The sequence below is a fragment of the Lemur catta genome, chromosome 1, assembly GCF_020740605.2.
Source record: "Lemur catta isolate mLemCat1 chromosome 1, mLemCat1.pri, whole genome shotgun sequence".
In the NCBI taxonomy this organism is placed as follows: domain Eukaryota; kingdom Metazoa; phylum Chordata; class Mammalia; order Primates; family Lemuridae; genus Lemur; species Lemur catta.
In genome coordinates, this window is record NC_059128.1 from 282,591,470 (window position 1) to 282,616,887 (window position 25,418).

General features: G+C 57.3%; 1 protein-coding gene across 4 annotated transcripts in view; it reads right to left on the minus strand.

Moving 5' to 3' along the window:
* Nucleotides 1-696: 696 nt before the first annotated feature.
* PRDM15 (PR/SET domain 15) overlaps nt 697-25,418 on the minus strand; it is a 55,788-nt gene continuing 31,066 nt past the window's right edge. For 2 of the 4 annotated variants that reach the window (XM_045540705.1, XM_045540707.1), the window contains exons 11-24: nt 25,107-25,194; nt 20,020-20,187; nt 17,567-17,661; nt 15,016-15,147; nt 13,911-14,045; nt 13,156-13,319; nt 12,143-12,222; nt 11,732-11,851; nt 10,043-10,174; nt 8,389-8,472; nt 7,845-8,023; nt 6,185-6,265; nt 4,683-4,892; nt 697-3,635 (exon numbers count right to left, since the gene is read on the minus strand). In XM_045540705.1, the coding sequence (XP_045396661.1) occupies nt 3,156-3,635; nt 4,683-4,892; nt 6,185-6,265; nt 7,845-8,023; nt 8,389-8,472; nt 10,043-10,174; nt 11,732-11,851; nt 12,143-12,222; nt 13,156-13,319; nt 13,911-14,045; nt 15,016-15,147; nt 17,567-17,661; nt 20,020-20,187; nt 25,107-25,194 (2,148 nt within the window). In that variant the 3' untranslated portion in view covers nt 697-3,155. The remainder of the gene's footprint in view (nt 3,636-4,682; nt 4,893-6,184; nt 6,266-7,844; nt 8,024-8,388; nt 8,473-10,042; nt 10,175-11,731; nt 11,852-12,142; nt 12,223-13,155; nt 13,320-13,910; nt 14,046-15,015; nt 15,148-17,566; nt 17,662-20,019; nt 20,188-25,106; nt 25,195-25,418) is intronic. The other 2 variants (XR_006732756.1, XM_045540706.1) reach the window with 2 other exon arrangements.

Below are 25,418 nucleotides of genomic sequence, written 5' to 3' on the forward strand. Positions count from 1 at the left end.
ACCCTGAGGAAATGCCTGCTAAGTGTCCCTCTCTGGCTAGGGTCTTTCTCGGTGCCCATTCTCTCCCGATCTAAGCTTTGCAAAAATGTTCTATGCACTTTCTTTGGTTCTTTTTTGGGGGGGAGGGGTGGTAATCCCTGAGAAGGCTTCTGATACCTCAGTCTCTCAGGGAACATTTCAAATAATCCAGACATTTTGCAGGTCTGGACTGCAGAGAAGTCGAGATGCGGCTCACAGCAGGAATCACAGGCACTCTCAAAATACACCAGGTGTGTCGGCTTTTCGCAATGGGCGGTCTGGGCAGAGGGTCAGCAATTGAAAACCACAGGTCACAGCACCTTTTATTTATCATCTTACAAACTGATGTGACACGAAACACACTCGACATCTCAGAACAGTCTTCCTTTCAAATTCCAGTGAGAAAGAGACACCGCATCTTGGGAAAACCGTGTATGGTCAGGAAACCTGCCTGCCATGCCCGGAACTCTCCAGAGCAGCTTCCCGGCGGGCACAGTGAGGGGCGCTTGGCACAGAACGTTTTCCTGAGAGGACACACCACCCACGAGAGCCGCCCGGAGCCCCGGCCCCGTCTCCACACAGAGCACGCCAGTCCCAGGGAGCGGCCGCACCCGCGATCGCCCTGCGAGAGTCACACCGGCTGTGGCACTTCACCACACAGTGTCACAGATTCACAGATCGAAAATAAATTCTCATAATTTATTAATTTACAGCAACTGAGATGGATTCACAGAGCTCAGAGGCCACAATGGCTTGATCTGATTTCTTCCTTTACGGATACATCTGCGCACCGTGGATCAGTTAAAAAAATTAAATACTTTCTGTCGATAAACAGTGATAAATAGCCAGACAGTGTACACTTGATGACTTGGCTGAGCAGTACTTTTGCTTTTTTGCATCCAGTTATGGACACGAAAACTCACAGCGACTGCTCCGCGACCACACGCTGTGGCCCCAGCAAGACTACGTGTGTTTCCATGAAACCTGGGAGTGAGTCTGATTTTTATTTAGAGCACTCCCTTACTATAACAAGTAGGACGTGTCTGGCATTTAAATAAATAGTGGCGACACACCAGGGCCACGCGGTCTACGTGAGGTTCTTTAAAAACATCTGATACAGTCTTACTCTAGGCACTAAAACAACTTCTTTAGAAAAATAAAATTGTGATCTCAAAGGCCTTTCCTCACAGGGGAGAGGAATATAAGGTAAACGCTAGTGATGTCAGATCACGGGCCCAGGGCCCGCGTGGGTTCTTCGCTCGCTTGTTTGCCCGCTAGGTTCCGCCAAGGCAAAGAGAAACCGTCATCAGGTTTTACAAAAATATCTCAGGAACCCTGGGTCTCTCGCTGAGCCTGTGGACGCCTGGACCACGCATATTTGGAGAATGGAGACAGTATTTTAGAAAATATATCACTCCTGGTCCAAGTTCATTTAATGAAACTATTATGTATAAAGCAGTTAATTATATACATAAATAACATAAAAATAATTATCATAAATTAAAAAGTAAAAGGCTCTCCCACTATTATTCGGCCGAGAGGCGAGAGCTGGGTGTGCGGGGAGTGGGGCCTCGCAGGCCCCCGCAGCTGCCTGGGCACGGCGCTCTCCCAGCCCGCGAAGGCGTGTATTGCACAAGCACGTTCTAGCCCGTCCGCAGGAGCCTGCTGTTTGGAATGGCGTTAGTGGTGGGAAAGGTGCATTCCGTGCAGCACAAACCACCTACGCCTCGCTGGCGACGTCGGGTCCCTCTGGCCTCGTCTGTCAATCACTGATGGTCCACGGCGTTTCTTCAAGACAGCCTCCCAGGGAACATGAGATCTGGGACCAGTAGTGACCAAGGGCAAAATAAGGCAAGTTTATCATTTCACTTCAGACAGTGTTAAAAAAATATCAGGAAAGTAAGAATCAAACTTCTCCCCTGGCCTCCTGGAGCTCCCATGGCTGGGCAGCAGGGCTCTGGCGGCGGGGCCTCTTTGTGCGCCTGGCCCACAACCCTGAAGCTGCACACATGTATGACAGCATGTGTCCCCGCACACGCAGAGCTGGGTGTTCACCTGCACGTTCATTTATTGGGGCAATTAATGCTTCTGCGACTGGACCAGCCGCCCCTGCTTTTTCCCACCCGGCGGGCTCAGCACTTCCCTTGTGTTGGTCTTGAAACACGTCAGCCTTTGGAATTGAAGTTTAAACAAAGGACACATGAGTGCGTTCCCTATCCTCCCATCCAGGGGGCTCCGGCTGAGCTCACGAATAAACACGCGTGGATGGCAGAGTCCCGAGACCACTCCGAGGGCCCCCCGCTTACCAGCTGTGCAGACCTGGCCCAGACCCCCAAGTCCTACAGTGCAAACGACTCAGGTTAAAATACAGTTCAGAAACAAGGTTGGCCACAACACAGTCCTGAATACATAATGTGTGTCTGAGATAAAGTAAAAAAATGAAAAAACTATACTGAAAATCGATTCAGGGATATTACTAAGATGTCTTTGATGCCGGAGTCAGTGACCTCACCTGACCCCAGGATGAGCTTGAAGGCCGGAGGCTCACATGCTGCAGGCACAGCTCACACCTGGTTTCAGCCCAGCATACAGCAAATCGACTCAACTCATGTTTCAAAGAAGAGAACAAATGTTACTTAAACTTCTACCTGCTCCCTTGCTAAAAAATCCGAAAGTGAGGAGAAAACCGTGTCCCCCTGCAGCGTGCTGCCACCTGTGAACACTGTCTGTTAAATTTCATACAGTAACTGAGCTCAAAGGAAAGGAAGAAATGAACCATTTATGCTCCTAGTAACTTATCACTTGCCTCTTGGGAACCTGCTTCTACGTGTCATGTCCCCAAAGCTGTGGACACAGGCAGCCTGGAAGGGCGGGTGGGGTGGCCCAGCCCCCAATGCTCCGCCTTAGCGCCCTGGAACCCAACCCGGTTTAAAACTCCGGCCCCTTGGGTCACTTCTCGAGATAAGCTGATGGACTGTGGTGGTCACTGGAGGGATTTGGAAACAATTCTGTAAAAGCTAAGTCAACCTTACTTACATTGCAATGTGTGACTTTTTTGTTTGTTTGGTATTCAGCAAACACATCTAAAACAATCCAACACGCCCTCGCTGTGGTTTTCGCCCGTCTCCCGCCCGGGCTCAATAGCTGTACATCTGCTGCTGCTGCTCCGCTGGCACCTGGGGCGGGGCCGCCTGCTGCGGGGGCGCCTGCGGGGGCGGGGGCGGCAGGACGTCCGTCTGGGGCACCGCCCGCCAGGTGAGCGGGTGCTGGTCGCTGAGCTGGCTGCCCAGGGGCGCGATGGAGTTGACCAGGGTGGTCAGGTTGATGAAGTGCGCCACGGACTGCGGGTTGGAGGCTTCCGGCTGCGGGTGGACCTGTACCTCGTTCTGGCGGTTGTGCAGCATGGCAGACCCGCTGACGGTGTCAAAGGTCACGGTCAGGATGGAGTTGTCCAGCTGTAACTGGCGCTCGGGGGTGGTAAGGTGCCCCACGGCCACCGGCTGGAGATTGGTAAACTGAGTCCCAGCTGCAGTGGTGATGGGAGTCACCGTAATGTTGGTCAGGCCGACCGAGCTCGATGGAGCAGTCACATTAGGGTCACCCAGGGTCACCACCACCTGGAAGAGTCACATGTGACAAAAGACAGTCATCGTTTCTGCAAAAGAGAGAAGAAAAGTAACCTCCCCACGACACTGTGTTATTGTTCTAGAACAATCACACGCCTCGCCCGAGGGAGGGAAGTGCCACATTCCTTGGTGAAAGAGGAAACCAAGTTAATTTTGTTCTGGGAAAATAATTCAGTGAAAAAGAGAAACAAAATACAGACAGAATCATAGTGGCAGTGAGATAGAACCGAGAAACAAATGGATTTCACTGGCTAGAACAAAAATAGAGGAAAGTCAGCATGAAAATGGCAAAAAGTAAATTCTTCCTTTTCCATTCCCATCTCTAAACTGCCTTGCTGTTGGCAAATGAAAATCCCAACCAGGAAGCTAAAAACGGTGATAAAAGCATCTGCAGTACCGACAGCTAATAAGAAAAAACGCAGAGTTCTTCCTCATGGAGAGCAAGGAAAGCCAAACTCGAGGATTTTGCAATCGGGATTACCATCTCCAAAAGCACTCGACAGGTGCGCAGGGTCAGACACAACCGCACCAAAGACTGGGGGGGCTTCCAGAGCAAAAGCGATGCCGGTGGAGAAAATGCAAGGTTCCATCCTTTGGGACCGGCTGGCCACGCCCTTCCTTTCCTTCACCCCGCAGCCCTCCCTATAGGAACCCTCTGGCTCCCAGGTCCTGCTCCCTGGCTGGTCAGTGCATGCACAGGGCTGCATTTCTGCAAAAAAAGTGCTGACGCAGGCCATGTGTCATCTCCCAAAACTGGAAACAACCCACCTAACCCCCAACCAGTGGGAGATGTCTCTCTCCAACACGCTAGAGCGTCATGTAGCTGTTAACTACAAGTGTGATTTGCACTCAGCACTCGGAAAGCTGCATGAAACACATGAAAAGGGGACGTCTCTGCTGCTACAGCCAGGCGAGGTCCACCCTGCACACTGCAGGGGTTAAGAAAGGGACTGGAGTCACGCGAGCAGACTCGAGCTTAGGGAACGCCATGTCCTGCAAAGCGACTGGCCCTAACCCGAGCGTAACGAGTAAACCAACCTGCTGGATGCTCTGTACCGCAGAGTTGGTCTCGTCGCCCACGCTGCCCGAGAATTCTGTCTCTTTTTCCGAGTATTCGCTGAAGGCGGCGTCCTCGGGCACAGGCGCCCCCGCCCCCTCGTCCGGCTTCTGCTTCCTCTTGTGACTCCTCTTGGCAGCTTTCGCGTGCTTCCCCTCCGCCAGGTCCTCCTGCTCCAGCGTCAGCTCGGGCTGCAGGAAGATCCGTATCAGCGACCGACCCGGTCAACGGGCTGCGTCCCACGGTGGCCAGGGCAGCCCCAGCAGCGCCCCTGCACGCTCGCCGGTCCCTGCTGAGGCTCCTGGGCCACCAAGCTGCCACGGGAACCAGGGGCCACAGCTGTCTGCGTATTTGCATTTCTAAGGATCGAGGCAAGTTCCTTTGGTTTCAGTGTTTTAAGAATATCACACACACCTCATGTTTTTAAAGCCACATTTAGTGCTAAAATGTAAACATCTTTAAACAAACTAATTTTTTTAAGTCACTGGGTAAAAGGAAATGTTTCAGCCCTGGGGAGCTCAGGCCAAGGCTGAGACGCTGCCAAGTCAGGGCTCTCGTCCCCAAGGCTGAAGCAAACTTGTTGTAGAAAACACTTTGGGGTTAAAATGGGTTTGACCACAAAAACCGCACGGACACCTCCTTTTGGGACAGCAAAGGAGGCCTGTGGTCACGGCCATCCCAGACAGCGCCTCCTCCCCACACATTCCCGTGTAAGTGTCGAGGGCGCCACGGGGCCGCGGCCAGGCCTTCTGGCTCAGGCCGGCTCCGGGCCGGCTCGCTCGGCCTCCCAGGGGCCTCGGGCAGTGGTGGCCGGCCACCCGCCCACCCTGGCCACCTCCACGCCTCGAGTGCTGCCTGTGCCATCCCCCCTGGCGGCAGGCAGAGCCAGCGGGAGCTGGCCAGGGTGCGGTCATGGTGGGACTTCCCTTCTGACCTCTGCCTGCGACCCGCCAGGGGCAGAAGCGGCTCACGGTTTCTGGGGCTGGACCTGGACCTCCACCCGCTCAGGCAGTGCGACCTGCCCCCTAGGTCCCCACGGTGCTCAAGAGCGCCGTCCCCAACACAGCAGTGCACATGCAGGCTTGGTGACATGTTCTTTTTGTGATAAAAATTTTTCTACAAAGGTATTGACTAAAAATTCCTTTAAAAAGTAAGTTCATCTAATAAATATGTTTAAACTTATTTTGCATAAAACAATCATGCTAATTTTTTTTCTAGAAGCCATCTATTTTCCAAAGTGAGATACACCAGTATTCAAACCACTGAAGTTATAGAAACTTCACACAAACTAGGAGATATTCCAGAAGGTTCTGGGGGAAAAGATCAACCAAAAACCAGAGAATGAAACTCGACCACGCAACACGAGGTGCAGACCCTGGGGCTTGTCCAGGGGCCACCCCCACAGCCGGGCTGAGCCCACTGGGTCCCACTCTGCAGGCACCTGCCTGTCTAGAAGCGCCCGCACCTGTGCCGAGCCGCTCACCTGGACGATGCCGATGGAGGAGGCGTCGATGGTGGTGGTCTCTGGGAGGTGGTCCAGGTCGTCGATCCTCACCGCGAGCACCTGCAGGGAGCAGGGGGTGGTGAGCACGGGGTGCTGTGCCCACCTGAGGCCACTCTCGGGCACAGGCAGGAACCCAGACACCACACAGGCGTGTCACCGACTCCCGTCGTGGGCATCCCCCTGCCTCCGACCCTCCTCTGCTCAGGCCCGACCATGAAACAGTCTCCAGACTCCTTCCCTCCCACAGCCTCACTGCCCAGTGTCCCCAGCACATGATGCTCCCGCCGTGACTCACGCCCCCGTGCACACTTGGTCCTGCCACAGCTCAGCGAGTCCTGCCCGAGGTGAGCGGTATCCACCGCCCTCACCCTGCTCGCACTAGCTGTACTGTCCCCGAGATCACGGAGTTGAATCACACGTGAGACGAGGGGCACAGGACAGGGACAGCTGAACGTGCTGGGGGTGTGTGATACCAGGAGTTGCTACAGAAGGGAACCTCGCTGTGGAGACACCACGCAGGACTGGGGGAAACCACGAGTCCATGTGTAGGGGCTCTCCACCACCACCGTCAACGTCATCAGGGTCCTAGTCACAGTCTGAAAGCCGATCCCACAAAAGAACCAACGCAGACGCGTTCACTGGCTTTACTCTTCTGAGGAGATTAGACCAAAAGTGAAAAGTGTTTGTCTTTGTTTTGTTTTGTTTGAGACAGAGTCTTGCTCTGTTACATGGGCTAGAGTGCCGTGGCGTCAGCCTAGCTCACAGCAACCTCCAACTCCTGGGCTCAAGCGATCCTCCTGCCTCAGCCTCCCGAGTAGCTGGGACTACAGGTGCATGCCACCATGCCCAGCTATTTTTTCTATATTTGGTCTTGAACTCCTGAGCTCAAGTGATCCTCCAGCCTCGGCCTCCCGGAGTGCTAGGACTGCAGGTGTGAGCCGCTGCTCCTGGCTGGTTATCACCTTTAGTATGAACAGTCTATATCTAAAGATAGTAACAGCCTACACATTTTTCAGTTTGCCCTTTGCTTACTTTTTTGAGCTACAGAGAAGTGCCCATGTCGTCAAATCTACTGATATTTTGTACACAACTTCTTTTGCTGCTTTTCCGCTCAGAAAGTCTTTCCCTTGCAGTGATCTAACTATTTCCCTGTATTCTCCTTGCTCTCTTTGTCAGTTTGCTTCTTCTGAAAGCACATCTGGTTACTGAACATCCCTGGACCTTCCTGTAGAACGGGCTTTCAAGGGAGCCGACCTCCTCTCGCTTCCGGATAATTTCTGCCTCCCGGCCCAGCACCACAAGGAGGACCCTGTTTTGCACTTCGGCTACTCTGGAGGGGAGAACACGGGAGGGGCAGGTTGTGTTTCCATCTTGCTGTAACCCCAGGGGGAATACAATTTATAACCTCAGCAAGAAGCACACCGAGGCTCTTCTGCCCCACCTTCTCCACTCGGCACCTCCACGTGGCAGGCAGTGCATAGAGGCACCCGAGACCCAGGCCCTGCCTCGAGGAACTCGGGGTCTGCAGAGGGAGGCAGGTCCCCGAGCCAGCGTGGCACGGAAGTGCGCAGAGACCACAGGTGGGGGTCCAGCCCTGCACTGCGGAGGGCAGGGAGAAGGCGCCGGGGCCCACACTCACCTCTGGGTGCTTGCGCCGCATGTGCCTGCTCATGGAGGCCCTGGTGGACACCTTGGTCCCACACAGCTGGCAGCTCTGCGCCTCCACCTTGTCATGCGTGAGCTGCACGTGCTTCTGCAGCATGTACTCGGTGACATACTTCTTGTCACACACGGAGCACGTCCACTGCTTGCCCACTTCTCACATACGCGCAGGTGGAGAGGGAAAGACAAGTAAGTGCAGGGCACCGTGGGGCCATCCCGGCGATGCCCAGCCACGTCCTGCAGGGTCACCTGCCAGGTCAGGCCGAGACACACCCAGGCGAGCGGCCCTCATCCCCACAGAGCCCCGCCTGCATCCGCCGATACCAGACAGTTCAGGAATGGGTACTGAAGCTGCGGTGGGCTTTCAGAGGGCCAACGGGCCACTGTTAAGCCAAGGCAGCACTGGCCATTCTGGAAAAGTCCATGTAACGGGACAGTTGTTCCCACCCCTGCATGTGCTCAGACAGCCCCAGCACATGGCAGCTTGCGGCCGGAAGGTTCCCCAGATGGCGCCCACTCACCGGTGTGGATAAGCTTGTGCGTCTCCATGGTGTTCCTCTCACTGAAGGTCTTCCCACACAACTCACACATGAAGTCTTTAATCCCTGCAGAAAAAGGCACGCTTAACGCCACGTGTCCAGTGAGTGTTTTGAGTCTTGTCTTCCCCTGACGTGTGCGAGTGACTGCAGCGCTGGGGGCAGGTAAGTGTCCAGGGGATGGCAGACCGTGAACTCCCACCCCACACTCAGCCGCAAGTGTGGCCGGAGAGACTTACCGCTCAGTGGCGACATTTCATATCAAACAAATAATGAGATGTGGGAAGAGTTATCTGAGAACACAGGTAGGGTGCGACTCGCAGAGGAAAACAGCCACTTCTTTAATGCATTGATTCATCTACACCTCCCTCAGTGCAAAAAGATCCAGGCATCATGCATGACATACACAAGGAGAGACTGAATGATAACTGAAATCAGGACCAAATGCAAGGATAGTACAGACACACCAAGCACAAGAGACAACAGAATTGCTACAGCTGCACAAAACCAATATGGTTAAAAAGAACCTTCACTATAATAACTCAAATCAGAGCTGATCTGACTCTCTACTGACTCGATGGTACGTGCTCAGTCCATCCTGGCCCGTAACTGCCCTGGCAGGATGGGGGCAGCAGACACTGTCACACGGACACCAGAGGCTCCTGATCCTCCCCCGCGGCCCCTGTGCACAGGGCTCCGAAACGCCCCTTCCCAGGGCGGGGACTGAAGCCCCGGAGCCGGGTGGGTCCCCATCTGCCTTCAGGTGGGCGAGGGGATCGAGTCGGCCCGTTCCACTCCCCAAACTGATGGGGGCCCCTAAGGGGCCTTTTAGACAAAGCTTCCCCCACAGTGGAAATAGGTGAGGGATTTTAAAAGGTGCACTCAGTCCTCTGAGAGTTTACTGAGCACCTCACGCGCACAGGGCCCTGGGACGACGGGACAGAGGCCACCACAGCCCAGCAGGTTGGCGGGTGGCAGGCAGAGTGTGGGGTGTTCTGAGAACCCAGAGAGGGCACGTGGCTCAGTTCTGGGGAGCAGGAGTGTTCCGGAAAAGGCACAGCGAGTAATGGAGTAATGGATAGAGCTCCCCCAGGAAAGAGGACGGTGCGGCTCTGGAAAAGCACAGGCACCGCATGACAGGGGACCCACAGCAGAGCCATGTGGCAGCCTGGGCCGCCCTGGGGAGCAGGGGTCAGGTGCACAGGTGAGACGGGGTCAGATGGCAGCAGGACTCAACATGCAGTTTAGGGGCCCCGGGGACCACGGCGTGGGTTCCCGCTGCAGAGCTCACACTCAGACGCCTGTCTGGCCCTGGGCTGAGCACGTGTCCTGGGCACAGATGTCCGCAGGGAAGACGGCTGAGTGGATGGGGACAGCTAAGCACTGATGGGCATCGCCAGATGCCCCACACAGCTGAGCAGCAACCTGAGCTCCCGAGTGCATGGGGCTGCGTGTGACTGGGCGCCCGTGAGGGAGGTTCTGAGACACGCAGCCGCTTACCCACCGCTCTGGGGGTCACCCAGAAAACTCAGAGTCAAGAAAGGGCAGCGTCTCGAAGTGGCTTTTTCGCATGACATGTCCACCGGAACACCTGGCTTCCCTGCCTGGCGCCTGCCACCGAGGCGGCCCCGGGACTCACCCGTGTGCCGCTTGTAGTGCTTGAGCATGTTGACCTTCTGCGCAAACTTGCGGTGGCACTCCGTGCACTCGTACTCCTTGATGCCCTTGTGCAGCTTCATGTGGTGGCGCAGCGCGTGCTTGGTCTTCATGCCTTGCGGGGACGGGGGGAGGAGGATCAGAGTGTGGCCACACCCACAGCGCAGACCCCACCCCTGCACAGGCGTCGGGCAGTGGTGAGGGGCTGCCCTGGGCTGCGGGTCCCACGGCTTCCCCACACCACCAGCAGCGAGACCTGGGAGGGCACCGTCCCTGGAGACCGGCTGTGACACCCAAAGTGCTCAGCTCTGCCGGCGCCTGGCCCTGCACCTGACGGCCACACGCAACGCCCAGGGCTGTCGGTCAGCTTCCAGGTGCTACCACCGTTCCCCCACTGGACAAGGTGGGGAGACGCACTAGTATGACTAAGGTTTCCTTGGACCTTGGTGACATACGTCAATCAAGAGGACACTCCATGGTTTAAAGAGTGACTTTCTATCTACTTTTAGTTTAACTTAAAGAAGGCAATCTTTAAGTTTCCACTCCTTAAACAAATAAGCACAACCTCACTAACTCAGGCCAGGGAGGAAGAGAAGGCCCCGGCACAGGTCAGAGCCAGACGGAGGGGCACACCGGCTTGGTGAACGAGTGTGTAGGGCACACAAGCACCGGGAAGACCTGTCCGGTCCTGCCAACCGCAAGTGGGCCCAGCCCAGGGGCAGCAATCGGGCCAGGGATGAACTTGCAAGGATGAATCTCATCTTGCAGATCTATTTGTGTTGTTCTAAAAATTGTTTTTTTTTTTTTTGTCTAGGTGCCTGTGTTGCTTTTTCAACAAACAACCCGCACGCTCTCCTCGCACACAATTACTCTGCACAGTGGACAGCAGCCGAGAGCCGGTGCCTGTGCTGGCCCGGGCGGAGGCCTGAGGGTCGGGAGGGGACTCGGCCTCCCTGCAGGGAGGGGGTTACAGGGCAGTCGTGTTTTCCTCATAGTTTTCTGTTTAAGTTTTAAAAACCCAACACAGGAGAAAACAAAACCATTTGCGGAACACAGTATGTCTAAAGATCCGGACGGCCAGGCAGAGGAAGCGGCCCAAGTCTTCTAGGAAGTTGTTGCTCTTCTAAAAACAGGAATGGGTCAAAATTTTAACATGTACTAGAACTGTGTTTTTTCTAAATTTTGTTTACTGATCTATTTTATCCATAGATTATTAATTAACCTTATGTGTGACAAGGAAGACCCCTCGGCCATGCTGTGTTAACCTTGTAATGTGCAGCCAACCGTAGTCAGTCAGTAGCTAAGTGTGGAGGGCTGACAGCTGTCGGACCCTACAGGGATTCTTAGAATCACTTTGTACTTTAAACAATTACATAGAGCATTATTTTCCTACTTTTAGAATTATTTGTTTGCGCCTTTAAATTTAGCACGTCTTTCTGCCTTTGGACTACCTCGTCTGTCTTCCGGACCCCCGATTTAAATACCGACGCACGTCCTTCCTCGCGCTAAGCAACTCACTGAGGCCCGCGGGCCCCTGGGACGCCCCGGTGGTGCCTTTTGCACTGGGACGTGCCAGTTCTCACTGACGTCCCCTTTCAGCGAGCGAAGGTGGCGTTTCCACCCCGTGCACCCCGTGGCCCGGCGGAGACCGTGCCATGAGAGCCGTGCCTACCTTTCCCACACTCGGCGCACAGGTACTCGCGGATGTTGTCGTGCACACGCATGTGCTCCTTGAGCATGTCCTTCCTGGCAAAGGACTTCCCGCACTGCTCACACGCGTGGCTCTTCACACCTGAAACACACAGCAGCGTCTCAGAGCCCCGAAGTCCCTACCTGTGGGGTCTGCGCAAAGGCAGCGCCGGGGAGAGGGCTGGGCCACAGTGGGAGGTGCAGTGGCAAGGCGGGTCACCTCTTCAGGACCCTCTGGGGGCTTGGGCAGAAGGTCCCCAAGGCCCTGAAGGGGGTGGCGGGGGAGGGGGTGCTCCAAGCAGCAGGGCAGGCGGGACAGAAGCAGCTGGAGAAAGAGCAGGAGGCGCTGGGCGCGGACTCCCCCCCACCAGCCCCCTCCCCCCGCCACGGCTACCTGTGTGGATGAGTTTGTGCCGCTCCAGGTTCCCGATGCTGTTGAAGATCCGCCCGCAGATCTCGCAGGGGTGGATGTACCTGAAACCAGAGACCCCCTCAGCGTGGTGCGCGGCCGCCTTCCCAAGCACCCCACTGGCAACGGTGAGGCAAACGGCGCACGTGGATGATACGAGAAGCAACTGCCTCAGCCTCTGTTACGGGCTGAACTGTGACCCCACCGCCCGGTGACCTGATGACGTCCTGACCCACAGCTCTGCAGAGCAGGGCTGCGTCTGGAGACGGGTCCTTGCAGAGGTAATTAAATGGAAACGCGGTCTCGTGGGTGGGCCCTAGTCCACCCTGACAAGAGGAGACTGGGACACAGACACAGAGGGACGGCCCTGTGAGGACACAGGGAGAAGTCGCCATCTGCAAGCCCAGGGCAGAGGCCTCAGAGGAACCCACTGGCACCTGGACCCTGGAATTCCGGCCTCCAGGGCTGTGCAAAGGTAAGTGTCTGGTTTAAGCCGCCCCGTCCGTGCCACGTCAGGGCAGCCCTGGGACCCGTCCGTGCCACGTCGGGGCAGCCCTGGGACCCGTCTGTGCCACGTCGGGGCAGCCCTGAGACCCGTCCGTGCCATGTCAGGGCAGCCCTGGGTGTCCAGTCAGCCTGCAGCGACAACCGCTCACTCACGCAAGCACCGTCAGTGCTCATTACGGGCTGCGAGCCAGCTGTGGCCCAGCATTAGTGACACCCAATTACTGTGGGGAGAAAGCATTCCCGGTCATCTGTGGGCAGGCCCAGAACCCTGCTCTTTTCCCGCCATGTGGCCTGTGTGTGCTGGGAGTCCAGGCACGGGGCGGTCAGAGCCGGCAGCGGGGACACCAGAAGGCTCAGAGTGACAGTGCCCAAGCCTCCCCGCAGCCTGGCCCAGCCCCAGGGCACGGAACTTGCTCGGGGCCTCGGACAGCTCAGTCTCCTCGCAGGGAAATGCGTGCCCTCCCTTCCGGCATGATGCCTGCGGGGCTCACTTCTGCACATTGGGGTCCGGCAGGTTCTCGCGGTGGATGACCATGTGGGCGTGGTAGGTGGCCTTCAGCGCGAAGCGCCGGTTGCAGATGCTGCAGCCGTGGCCCTTCTCCTTGTGCACGTCCATGATGTGCTTCAGGTAATCCTTCCCCCGGCCGAAGGTGAGCTGTGGGCGCGACACGGACAGTCAGTCCCTGGTGTCTCAGCTAATTAGGGCATCACACGCCAGGCCCGTCACTCTGGCCAAAGAGAAAGGGACTCCTGGGGCCTTGACGGGGAGCCATGGTTTCCCCTGAGTGGCGGAGCCCCACACAGGAGATGGGTCTCCTCAGAAACAGCACCTCCCTTTCAGCAAGCCCCTTCCCTGCACGGGCGTCCTCGCGAGGGGCCTCAGGTCTTGGGTGGGGAGGTGGGGTGGGGGGAGGCGCCGTGGCCCGCAGCCTGCGTGGCCGACCTTCCCGGGGACTGACCCGCCCCAGTCCCCACACTGCACGTGTGGACACACACCAGGCCAAGAAGCGGGTTCCTGGGGTTGGGGGGGGGCTGTGAGACCATATGGGCCACCCCTCAGCCTTGAGTGACACGGGACGGCCTTCCCAGACACGGCAGAGCACCCGGCCTGTGCTCCACCCCCCAGGCCCTGGCGGGGTGGCCGCTGCCAGTGTGCACAGCGGTGCTGTGTGGGTCCCTGCAGCCCTGCCATTGCGAGCACCCTTCCCAGATGACCCCGGCGTCTGAGGGCGGGACGGCCACACACCTGACACCTTTTGCAGCTGTACTTGTGAGGCTCCGAGTCTGCGCTCTCGTCAGAGTTGTCGTCGTTCTCCTCCGAGGAGATCCCGATCTTGCCGATGAACTCCTCCCTCTGGTGGTCGTCCATCAGCGCGATGTCCTGGAAAACAGCCGCAACGCCCGGTTTCTACCGGTGTGGCGGAAGCCTTGCTATCTGCACCACAGGGGCAGTTAATAGTTCACCTAAATGGAGAGGAAAATGCCTCTCTGACGCACAGGACGCCCTAACAAGCTTGTCCCTCGTGGGACAGGCACGGGCCGGCCCACCCCAGCTGGTCCCCAGCCACCCCACTCGGGAACCACCCTCTGTCTGCATTTCCCTCTGCTTCTCTCTCGCCAGCAGGATGCCAGCCGGGCCGGGGCCTGGCCTGCGGGGAGTTGCTCGAGCTGGCCAGGTGCCAACTCGCAGGTCTGGATGCTCCATGTCCCCCTGGGCCCGCAGCACCACTGCCACTTCCTCAGCCTCTCCTGCCCTGCGCCACACCCCAAGTCCTCACTGCTCCCCAAGAACCCACTCAACTCCCTGCTTTCCTCCAGGCCAGGGGGGAAGCAAGTGCCGCCACCCCAACTCTTGTTCCTCCCCCGGGAGTACCTGGCCTGAGGACTTTACCTCCAGCCCCGCAGCGGGGCACACGAGGTTCACGCACACTCTGAACAGGCCGGATGGGGCCAGACTGGCACCTGTTTCAGACGCTGCTGTGGTCTGAATGTGTGTATCCCCCAGACCTAACCGCCCAGGTCACGGTGTTAAGAGGTGAGGCCTCTGGGAGGTGCCCGGGCCTCGAGGGAGAGCCCGCGTGAAGTGCCTGGATCAGTGCCTTCATAAAGGGACCCCAGGGAGACCCCTCACCCCTTTCCCTGTGCGGGGACCCGGCGGGAAGGCAAAGCAGCCTTCACTGGACACCGATCTGCTGGTGCCTTGACCTTGGACTTCCAGCTCCGCAATGGCGAGAAAGAAATGCCTGCTGCTCACAAGCCCCTGTCCTCGGGACTGTTACAGCAGCATGAGCTAAGACAGACACTGGCCCGGAGGCCCCTGTGCCTGGGCAAAGCTGGCATGTGATCGGCACCTTGAAGTGGACGTGGATGTGGTCCCTGAGCACGTCCACGCGGAAGAACTTGCGCCCACAGATCTCGCAGGTGTACTTCTTGTCACCGTGGGTCAGCAGGTGCTTGTTCATGTTGCTCCTGCAGGAGAACACCTGTGGGCAGAAGAGCCAGCACGGCGAGGGGTTATGGCATTTCAGGACACGAAGCAGGCTGTCACCACCGGGGTCCCCTGGATAAACCATAACCAGGCACAAAAGTGCAGACGTTTGCTTTCCAGACTCCAAGTTCTGGGTGTTTGTGCTGAGAGATACAATCAGTGATGCTAGAATAGGATTGTTTGCTGAAACATTTGAATAGGTGCTTACGTTATGTTATGGAATTAACCACTTCCTAGTCGTCACTGTAAGTGGTGGCTCATCTTCATTTTTTTTTTTTTTTAGCTCACTTAAATGTTTCACTAGGACAGAGCCTGTGAAGGAGCCAGTAAATCACAGAAATACCTGTAACCTTCCCAGAGTAGGTATCGAAAAAAAAGAGACACCTTCAGCTTGTGGACGGCGTCTCCTGCACATTCACGTCAACGCCCAACACGTCCGTGGGTCACCTCTGTCTCTGGCCAGCACCAGGACTGGGGCCCACTGTGGCCCACAAGACAGATGTGGCCCTGTGCCCACCAGCACAGAGTGGGCCAGCGCCAGGGTCCCGGCCCTCACCTCCTCACAGATCTCTGCAGGTCTCCGTCGGGACGGCCGCTCCCAGGGGCCAGGTAGCCCGGGAGGCAGGTCTCCCAGAGCTCGCCTGACGCCCACATTCTCATAGAGAGAACACAACAGGTGAACAAAAGGGAACGAGTGATTCGGGAGGGACGGGAGGCTGATGTTCCCATGGGACATCAAGATGTGCAGGGGATTCGGGGCCAACAGCGCTGCGCCCACATCCCAGGGACGCCCGGTGGGAGGGGAGCAGGTTCAGGGAAGGAAGAATCCACAGGTGTCAGCTGCCTCCTTGTCAGGGGAGCCTGAACTGACGACAGAAATGGTTGGAAACAGAGAATTCAGCTACCAAAACATACAATATTTCACTACCTGCCGTGACCCTTGATGAGAATTCAGTCAACACTGCACAGAACGAAACACCTGAACGTCAGGCACAGGGCTGGGTGGTTTCACACATGTGATCTCCCAGCAGCATGGAGAGTGTGCGGGGCTGGCTCTCCCCAAGGCCCAGGGACACTCGACACGGGGCATGGGTTTTGTCCCCTTCTGCCCCGGGCACAGCCAGGCCCGGCCGTCTCGGCTCACGCACGTGCCTTGTTCCACCTGCTCCGCCCCACCCAGCCTCACCTGTGGCCAAACCCTCAGGCCACACTGCCCTGCTGACCCATCTGCTTCGGCCTGCATTGTGGTTTGGAAAAAATCAGGAAATTTCATATAAAAACACATATTTCCGTTTTCTCTTGAAAAGGTCAAAAGATCTGGCAATGCTGCCTCGTGCCAGCAGGCAGGGCAGCTGGGCCGGTCCCAGCTGGCCGTCCTCGGGGGCCTGCCCTCCCCAGCTGCTGTGTCACGTCTCGCCAGGGCACCAGCGCCAGGCGGCTCCTGTGAACTGTGCTTGGCTGCAACAGATTCATCAGTGTCCCTCCTCTTGGTGGCTCCTAGAGCCACCAAAGCCACGTTCCAGACCTGCTGGGGCTCAGGGCCTGCGTGGGAGCCTCTCTGCAAACCTTTGCTCCGCGGCACGTGGATTCCAGGAGGGACACACGCTCTAGTCCTCCCAGGACACAGCTGACATCTCACAAACACGTCAGCCGTGAGAGCTGGGTGACAGCATTTCCAGTGAAGATCAAGGTGCTCGTTTGCAGAGAGTGAGATCAGACACATGGCAGCCTGGCTGTGACGGTGACATGAGGGAAAGTGTGGTCTGAGCCCCATGCACATCAGCACCACGGACACCGGCCCGTGGGGTCTCCCGGGGCGGGCGGTGCTGGCTGTTCAGGATCCAGCGTCGCTGCCAAGCAAGCGGTGTCTGAGTCCCCAGCCAGCGCCAGGTCAGCCCCAGAGGCCCTGGGACGGATGCATCACATGGCTGACGTGACGCTGCGCTCATTTGTCATCTGCTACGTGTGCCTGGGGAGCTCCGTAACCACGGGACTGGCCACGCTCCAACGCAGGAAGTGCTCCCTGGTTGAGGGGCAGGGACACCAGCGCTGACAGGCACAGTGGCCACGGGGACCTCCCACTTCCTCATGCGCTGTGCCTGTGCCTTCCCACAGGACACCTCAGCACAGCACGAGCCGTGGAGCAGCTCAGGTGAAAAATTACGGCAAAAGGGAAAAACGCTCTCAAGGGAAAAATACTGCTTTCTCAGCTCATTCACTGGACACCCATCAAAGGTGCCAAGGAGATCAAAATGACAAGTGTGCAAAATGGGGACACTTTAGGTTAAGGCAGCCTGAGCAGCCATCGTTACCTGAAAAATCCTCCCCCCAGGACCTATGGGCACAGCTCTGAGTCTTAGCTCGAGAGAACGACGTGCTTCCTATCCCAGCCTCCTGCCCCGACAGCGAGTTACCTTGCCGCACACTGGACATCCAGAAGGTTCCTTCTTGTAGCGGACCAGGTTCTCCCCGCCGGCCTCCAAGTCCTCTCTCTTCACCCGCCGCACTCCTGAAATCCCAACCCCGCCGGCAAAAGCGTGAGCACCGGAACACGGAAGGTCAGTCGGCCGCTTGTTCAGCCAGGGGCCTTCCCCGCTGGACAGGAGGACAGAGCTGCCCTCATGGAAGGACAGTGGCCGTGTGAGCAATGTCACTGCACACTGCTGCTCCCAAAGGGGCTCCCAGGAGGGAGGGGACTTGGTGACAGCTATTGCCTCTGGAACACTTGGCAAGAGGAGGGCATGGAGTGTTTGAATCCCACGGGGTGGGAGGGCTGCAAGGAGAGCCATGAAGAGGTTCTCGCTCCGCCCAGGGCTCCGGGCCAGGCTACGATTCTTCCAGACGGCTGGAAGTAGGCAGATGTTTTTTATTAAAAAGATACTAATATTCGCCTCTTATGAATTAAATAAGTCAAATCAGGATCAGGGTGAAAAGTCAGCTGGTAAAATCTTTACGGTTTTAAGGCATATTATTCAAAACTGGGATCAAAACAGACTTGTAAACGCTCGTGTGAAACAGGTAATGTGAACGAGAGAGAATGCTCATCTCTGGATCTCCCTGCGCTGCAGACCCGTTCCGTGGACATGCCCGCCGCACTGGGCACCAACGCAGAGCCACAGACTTGCCGCCCACCTGGCAAGCTGCATGCAGGCCACGCGGGCTGTTCCCCAAAGGCTCCAGTGGCACCAGCAGGACAGACAGCAGGAGTCTGAGGAGGGTCTAGACCAAGCCCCAGTGTGAAGGGGAACCGTGCAAGTCACAGCTGAGTTTATTCCCACAGATGACTGTTACGTGTGCGTTGCACGGTGCAGCGTCACAGGGGACCCCGTGGCAACCACAGCAACGGCATTTAGGAGCACGTGCTCTGCGCCAGTGTGGGGCAAGGGGCTTCCTGAGCAGGGTCTGGCTCAACCCTCACCCCAACTCCAGGGGGTTGGGCACGATTCCTGTCTCCCCTGTACAGGTGGGGAAACTGAGGCACAGTGGATTGCTGAAGGCTGCCTGGTCACTACATGCAGACCCTGAGCGTGCCCCCCAAGGAATCACAAAGAAACAAATTGCGCATCTTTATAAACCAACATGAGGAAAAGTCAGGTAAAATAAGTAACGTGCAAAAAATGACATAAGATACGATTCCCATCTTGTTATTTATTTATTTTGAGACAGGGTCTCACTCTGTTGCCCTGGCTGGAGTGCAGTGGCACGATCACAGCTCACTGCAGCCTAACTCCTGGGCTCAAGTGTCCCTCCCGCCTCAGCCTCCCAAGTAGCTGGGACTACAGGTGCATGACACCATGTCCCACTAACTTTTTCTTAATTTTTATAGAGATGGAGTCTTGCTATGTTTCCCAGGCTGGGCTTGAACTCCTGGTCTCAAGTGATCCTCCCACCTCAGCCTTCTAAAGTGCTAGGATTGCAGGTGTGAGCCCCCACGCCCGGCCCAGTCTTGTTTTTTAAAAAGGCACAATGATATGAACGTGTGCACATTTGTATGGAGACAGCTATACTTTACACGCAACTTTGTTAGCTCACGTTTTCTTTTCACAAGCATAAAGTTCCATTTGTAATTCACTGTTAACATGATTTTTTTCTAGATTTTTATAAAAAGGTGTCTTGGTTGGTGCTTTACTAAGGGCTAGTCAGCAAAACGGCAGCTGCTCTTTCAGTGGTTTTTCCTACTTTCACACTGAAACATTTTTCACAGGATCTAGTGTCTTTGAAAAACACTTTTCACAAGCATAACACTCAGTCCTAGGAACAGCCTGGCTTTCTTTTTTTTTTTTTTTTTTTTGAGACAGAGTCTCGCTCTGTTGCCCGGGCTAGAGTGAGTGCCGTGGCGTCAGCCTAGCTCACAGCAACCTCAAACTCCTGGGCTCAAGCAATCCTCCTGCCTCAGCCTCCCGAGTAGCTGGGACTACAGGCATGCGCCACCATGCCCAGCTAATTTTTCCTATATATATATTTAGTTTTCCATATAATTTTTTTCTATTTTCAGTAGAGACGGGGTCTCGCTCTTGCTCAGGCTGGTCTCGAACTCCTGAACTCAAACGATCCACCCGCCTCGGCCTCCCAGAGTGTTGGGATTACAGGCGTGAGCCACCGCGCCCGGCCTTGGCTTTCTTAACACTCTTTCCTGCTGCAGCGCATTCGGGCGTCTCCAGCCCTCTCCACCTGCACACAGCACTCCTGACACCGTGTCCCGGGCTCTCTGCGACCGGGGCAGGTTCCCAGAAGAGGGTTATGGGCCTGATGGGGGCCGTTTTCAGGCACCAGAGCAGGCGTGGCCGACATGCTTCCCAGAGGCTGTGCCAGCGTGCCCCGGCCACCCCCTCCCTGCAGGGCGCGTGCGCAGGGCAGGTGCGCTCACCTTCCAGGTGCCTGCGCTGGTGGTCCAGCATGACGTCCTTGCGGTAGAACATCTTGCTGCAGACTTCACAAGCGAACTTCTTGTCCCCGTGCTTCTTCTTGTGCTTGGAGAGGTTACTGTTGGTGGAGAAGAATCTGAAACACATCTCACATTGGAACGTCTTGTCATCTGTCCAGAGAGCAAACAAACACAGCGATTTTGAGGTGAATGACACCAAACGTGGGCACGAGCATGTGGCCTCTGCAGTGGCGAGAAAGCAGGGGGAGGGACGGGAGGTGCACAAGGGCGACGTGGCCAGGAATGGACGTTCTCTGCAAGTCACGTGCCACCTACCCTGGAGCGCGTGGCACAGCAGGGAATCCACGCGCTTCAGTGGTTTCTTCTCTACCCCGAAAGCAAGCACCATGCTCACCTTTCGTCACCACCCACTAGCCGCCCCTCCAGGGCCCCTCCTTCCCGCCCTGGTCCCTCACCCTCCCTTAAGACCCCCCACCCCTGCAGTCCCGGCCCTCCTCCCCCATGCCTGCCTTTCCCCTGGCCCCCCCCACGGCGTACCAACACGCCCAAATTTCCCACACCTTTCAACCTAAGCACCTCGTTTCTAGGTCCCCTTTAGTAATGCACACTCAACACACACCAAACGCACGCTCATACTAAACACACATGCACACACACCACACAAATACACACCACATACACACTAATACACACACAAATACGCACACACTCTGCAGAGCCTTCAGAAATACCCATCGCGTGCCCCAGGCCTCAGCTCTAGCCCCCCCTCAAAGACAGCCAGTAAAACCCCTGTTTCTGCTCCACCCAGGCCCCCAACAGCACCCCAGGGGCCCCCCAACACTGCATCAACCCCAGGTCACCTCAGCCCGGCCCCCTCATGCCCTGGGACCCCTCTCCTCCTTCCCCGCCAGCCCCACCTGCCCGGAAGAGCTGCTCTCTCCTCCTGTGCCTGGGACACAGGTGCCACTGCCCTGTCTGCAGTGCCACAGGTGCCACCTCCCTCTCCAGAGCGAGGCCGCCAGGACAGACTGTGCCGTCGCCAGTGCTGGGCCCGGGGTCTGGCCCAGCGACCAGCTCCCACACCCAGGAAACGTTTGCCAAATACACAAATCTCCAAGACTGCATCGAAAGCTGCCGTTTCCCCAACGACTCCAACCAGCGCGTCCCCTCTTTGCTGCACAACGGAGTCACCAGGAATCTGAGGGTCCGCTGCCCAGGCCTTCCCAGCCAAGCACCGTGGACGTGCTGAGCCGGATGCTTCTCTCTGGAGGGGCTGCCCTGCGCACTGGGGTGTCCAGCAGCGTCCCTGGCCTCCGCCCACTAGACGCCAGGAGCAACCCCTGCCCTGAGCCAGCTGCCACAACCAGATGCCCCCAGACACGGCCAATGTCCCCTGGGGGCAGAATCCTGCCCGCTCCAGGTTGAGTGCCACTGGGCAGGACTAGTGAATCCGATTCTGGGGCAGGACTCAGGCCTCAGTAGGTCTTTGCCTTCACTCGGGAGATTCCAACGTGCAGCCCGGGGGGCCAGGGAATCAGACATCCTCGACATGCAGAAAGTCAGATGTCTAATCTCTTCCCACGTGGGCAGCAGAGACACAGGCAGGGGCATCTGCCTGGCCACTCGGCCACCCCCAGGGCCTGGGACCAAGGCAGCAGGTGGCAGTGGGGAGGCCACCTCTGCTCTCTGGGCGCCACACCCAGGACAGGCCAGGACAGGGGGTGGTGGCGCCTGCACACAGCTCCAACCACTGCAGGGCAGGAGGCCGGGCAGAGCAGAACTGGCCCCAGCGAGGCCTAGGAGACCTGGCTCTGCTCCCCACCCGGGAAGCGGCCTTGACTCAGAGCCCTCCTCACCTGGCCCCACGAAGGCCCCTAGCAACTGTGAAAGACGCCAACCTGCCCGTGGTCGGAAACGTCATGGGCACAGTCCACCCTCACCGTCTCTTCTGGCCTGGTGTTCACAGGCTCTGGCCCTCCCTGCACGATCCCACTCTACGCGTATCCGTGCACTCCGTGTGTGCCATGCACGCGTGCGATGTGGACACCCCCACGGTTGCTTCAGTGGCAACACGATATTCCATCCAGTTCAACCACAACTTACTTCATCATTCTGGACACTGCAGATCACTCAGCGATGCAATCTTTTTCCCTTCTGCTAAATTTGCATGAATGCTTCGGAATGGGACCTCCGGAGCAAAGGGCCCTGTGAGGGTGATGCCTGACAGTGCTGTCCCATCGTCACCACAGACACCCTCAGCCTGGGCCTGCCAATCGGCACAGGTGAGCCTCCCTCCTGGACAGGCACTGAGCAGCACAGGTGAGCCTCCCTCCTGGCCAGGCGGCCCCACTGGCCCCAGGGCTTGGAAGCGACACTAGAAGGTGGTGCTGCTGCTCTTGGGCTTCAGTTTCCTCCCTCACAAGCTCCTCTTGGCTCGTGGACAGAGGACCCAGTTCACAGTGCTCCCTGCAGTTCGGAGGTGGCATCTGCCCGGTGGGTGCAGAGCTGTCCTGGACTCCATCAGCTGAGGGTGGCTGCTCCTGCCACGGCCATCCTCACATCGCCAGCTCGGGAGTCCAGGCAGACACGGGGTCCCAGCAGCAACCCTTCTCCCACCAATGATCCTGCCGCCGCCGAGGTCTGCATTTGTGTTTTAACAAGTGGAGCAAGTGAGAACCAATGCCTACCCGGATCTGGGCCTGGGGCACACGTCACCTGGACACAGGAAAGTGGGTTTCTGGGGGAGCCAAGCCACAGGGGAGGGTGACAGTGACAGTCTCTGTCCTGCCCAAGGGCCTGGGTGTGAGCCACGGCTACTCCCCAGAGCAGCGCTCGCGGGCAACGGCCGGGCAGGACACTCAGACACGTCATGTCAACACCCCGCCACAGCACGGGGACAAAAACAAGACAGGTCCTGTGGAGGGAACCTGAGAAAAACCCACCAGACTACGAATTTTAAAGCTTTTCTCCACATTACACTTTCTTGGCTTCATGGTCTACGGGAGACACATTCTAACGTCAGTGCCATAGAAAAGGACCACTGCAGGCAGAAATGGCCTCCGTTTCAAGGCTTGGCCTTCATTTCGGCCTACACTTCTAACCTTTGAAATTAGAGCATCTTAGAAGAGAAAATATACCACAATTCACGGCCACTTTGGTGGCTCTACAGAATTAAAAAAGACAGGCCGGGAGAGGTGGCACATGCCTGTAATCCTAGCACTTTGGAGGCCATGGCGGGGGTTCTAGCCCAATCTCAGCAACACAGCAAGACCCCATCTCTACAAAAAGAAAACACAAACATTAGCCGGGTGTGGTGGCGTGTGCCTGTAGTCCTGGGGAGGCTGCGGCAGGAGGATCATTTGAGCCCAGGAGTTCAAGGTTACAGTGAGCTATAATGATGTCACTGCGCTCTACCTGGGTGACAGAGCCAGACCTTGTCTCTAAAAAACCAAATAGGCAAAGATGAACATCTGGCTTAACAGAACCTCTGGCTGACATGTAGCAGCTGCTGCTCTGGCCGCTTCAGTTACTGTTTCATCTGTGTCCAGAGAAACAGTTACAACCAACAATAGCCAACTGCTGTCCCTCAGCCTCAGCCTGCCTCCCAGGCACCACAGACACCGGCCACAGCCTCAGGAATCCACTGCCCTCACCCACTGCTCTCGTGTACAATCTTGGGGACCACCAGGGAGGCTAATAAATTAGATAAATGTTCCTCTGTCTGGCTACGGCTGCACCGAATGCAAATAGTCAGGTGCCTGTCCCCCAAAGTTCCTGGGAACACTTGGGAGGGGAGGGCTTAGAATGCAGGTGGTGCAGTGCACTGGAAGCTCATCCAGAAGCTTCCGGAAGCCACTCCATGCCTTGGACACGGAGCCTTCAGAGCAGCCAAAGCTCAGGTGGAAGGTGACTGGTGCCTGCCGCCTGCACAGCCCTGCCCCAGGGAGGAAGGCGCCGTGGACGGTTCCAAACAGGAGCCCGCAGAGCAGACCCGACCGGGCAAAGAGGCCCAGCATGTGCCGGGGAGCAGGCCCCCCACGGCCCCGGGGCAGCGAGAGTCCGCGGACGCTGGTCCACGGTTCTCCAGAGGCACAGGGTCGGCGGAACCTCAACAAGAGCCAGCACAGAGAGGCAGGTGCTGGACACACAGCACAGAGCGGGTTGGCAAGATCGGGTGGGGGTTGAAGGCTGGCCTGCAGGTCCCCAGGCCGACTGCCGCTGGCCACCCCCACGCCCCGCGTCTGCTCCAAGTCCTGGAGAGAGGGGGGACACCAAGGCAACTGCGACTCTTCCCTCCACCCCCTCTGGGACCACCCACCGCGTGGGCGCTGCTGAGTGCTGGAAGGGAGGCATCCCCCTCCCCCAGAGGGTAGCACATTGTCACCACAGGACACAGGGCGTCCTTGGGCCACACAGAGAACCGCAGCCGGGCAGCACAGGATCCTCCCGCTGGGCCGAGGCCTCCTTGCTGTGCTGTGTATTTCTAACTCAGCCTGAGAGATGCAGCCTGAGACGCCCCCGGGCCCAGAGGCCCCTCCACCAAGGCTGGTCCAGGCACAGCCAGCTTCCAGCCTCACACGACGCCTCCCTTCTGGAGACGCAGGCTCAGAACAAAACATCATGCGAGGTGGCTCTGGACGATGCGGGACAGACAGACGAAGGAGACCTCATGGTCAAGGCAGAGAGCCTCGCTCCTCATGCCACTGCCCCGTCTTTCCTTCCTCATGCGGTCCCAGAACAGACCGTGCACTGCTGCGCCCTGTTCCCAGAAAACAGGGACCTCCTATGTCACAACGTCTCAGAGATGAACCCCCACCTTACAACGTCCCAAACACGGGCCACAGACGGCTTCGGCTGACTAACGTAGGGAGGAAGCACGTCCCTCTGACAGGGAAAGCTTCCATCCGTGTCTTTAGAATCAGTGACAACTGCTTTGCAGCACAGGGAACAGAAGGGAGTGTTAAAAGTGAGGTTGTTTACTCTCAAACAGTCTTTGCTTCCACCCACAGTTCCACGGCCTGTCTGTCACCTAGGATGACGACAGAGAGGCCAGACCCAGGCCGCCTCACCTGTCCTGCAGTTGTGGAACTCCAGGGCGCTCTCGATGCGGAAGGTCTTCTCACACGTGCCGCAGCGGTGCCGGTACTCGCTGTCAACCTGGGCAAAGGGACGCGCCGTTACTAAGAGCCCCCGAGGCAGGGTCCACAGAGACCAGCCCCTCCGGTGCCGCTGAGCGACCCTGTGAGGGGGTGTGTTGCGGCCCTCCCCTCTGCTCTCTCCTGCTCCGTTTGGGAACACACAGAGCGTGCCCTCTCGCCACCTGCCGCCCTAGGAAACCAGTCCCCTTCTCGGGTAACCACACTCCGGACCTGCCCACCCTC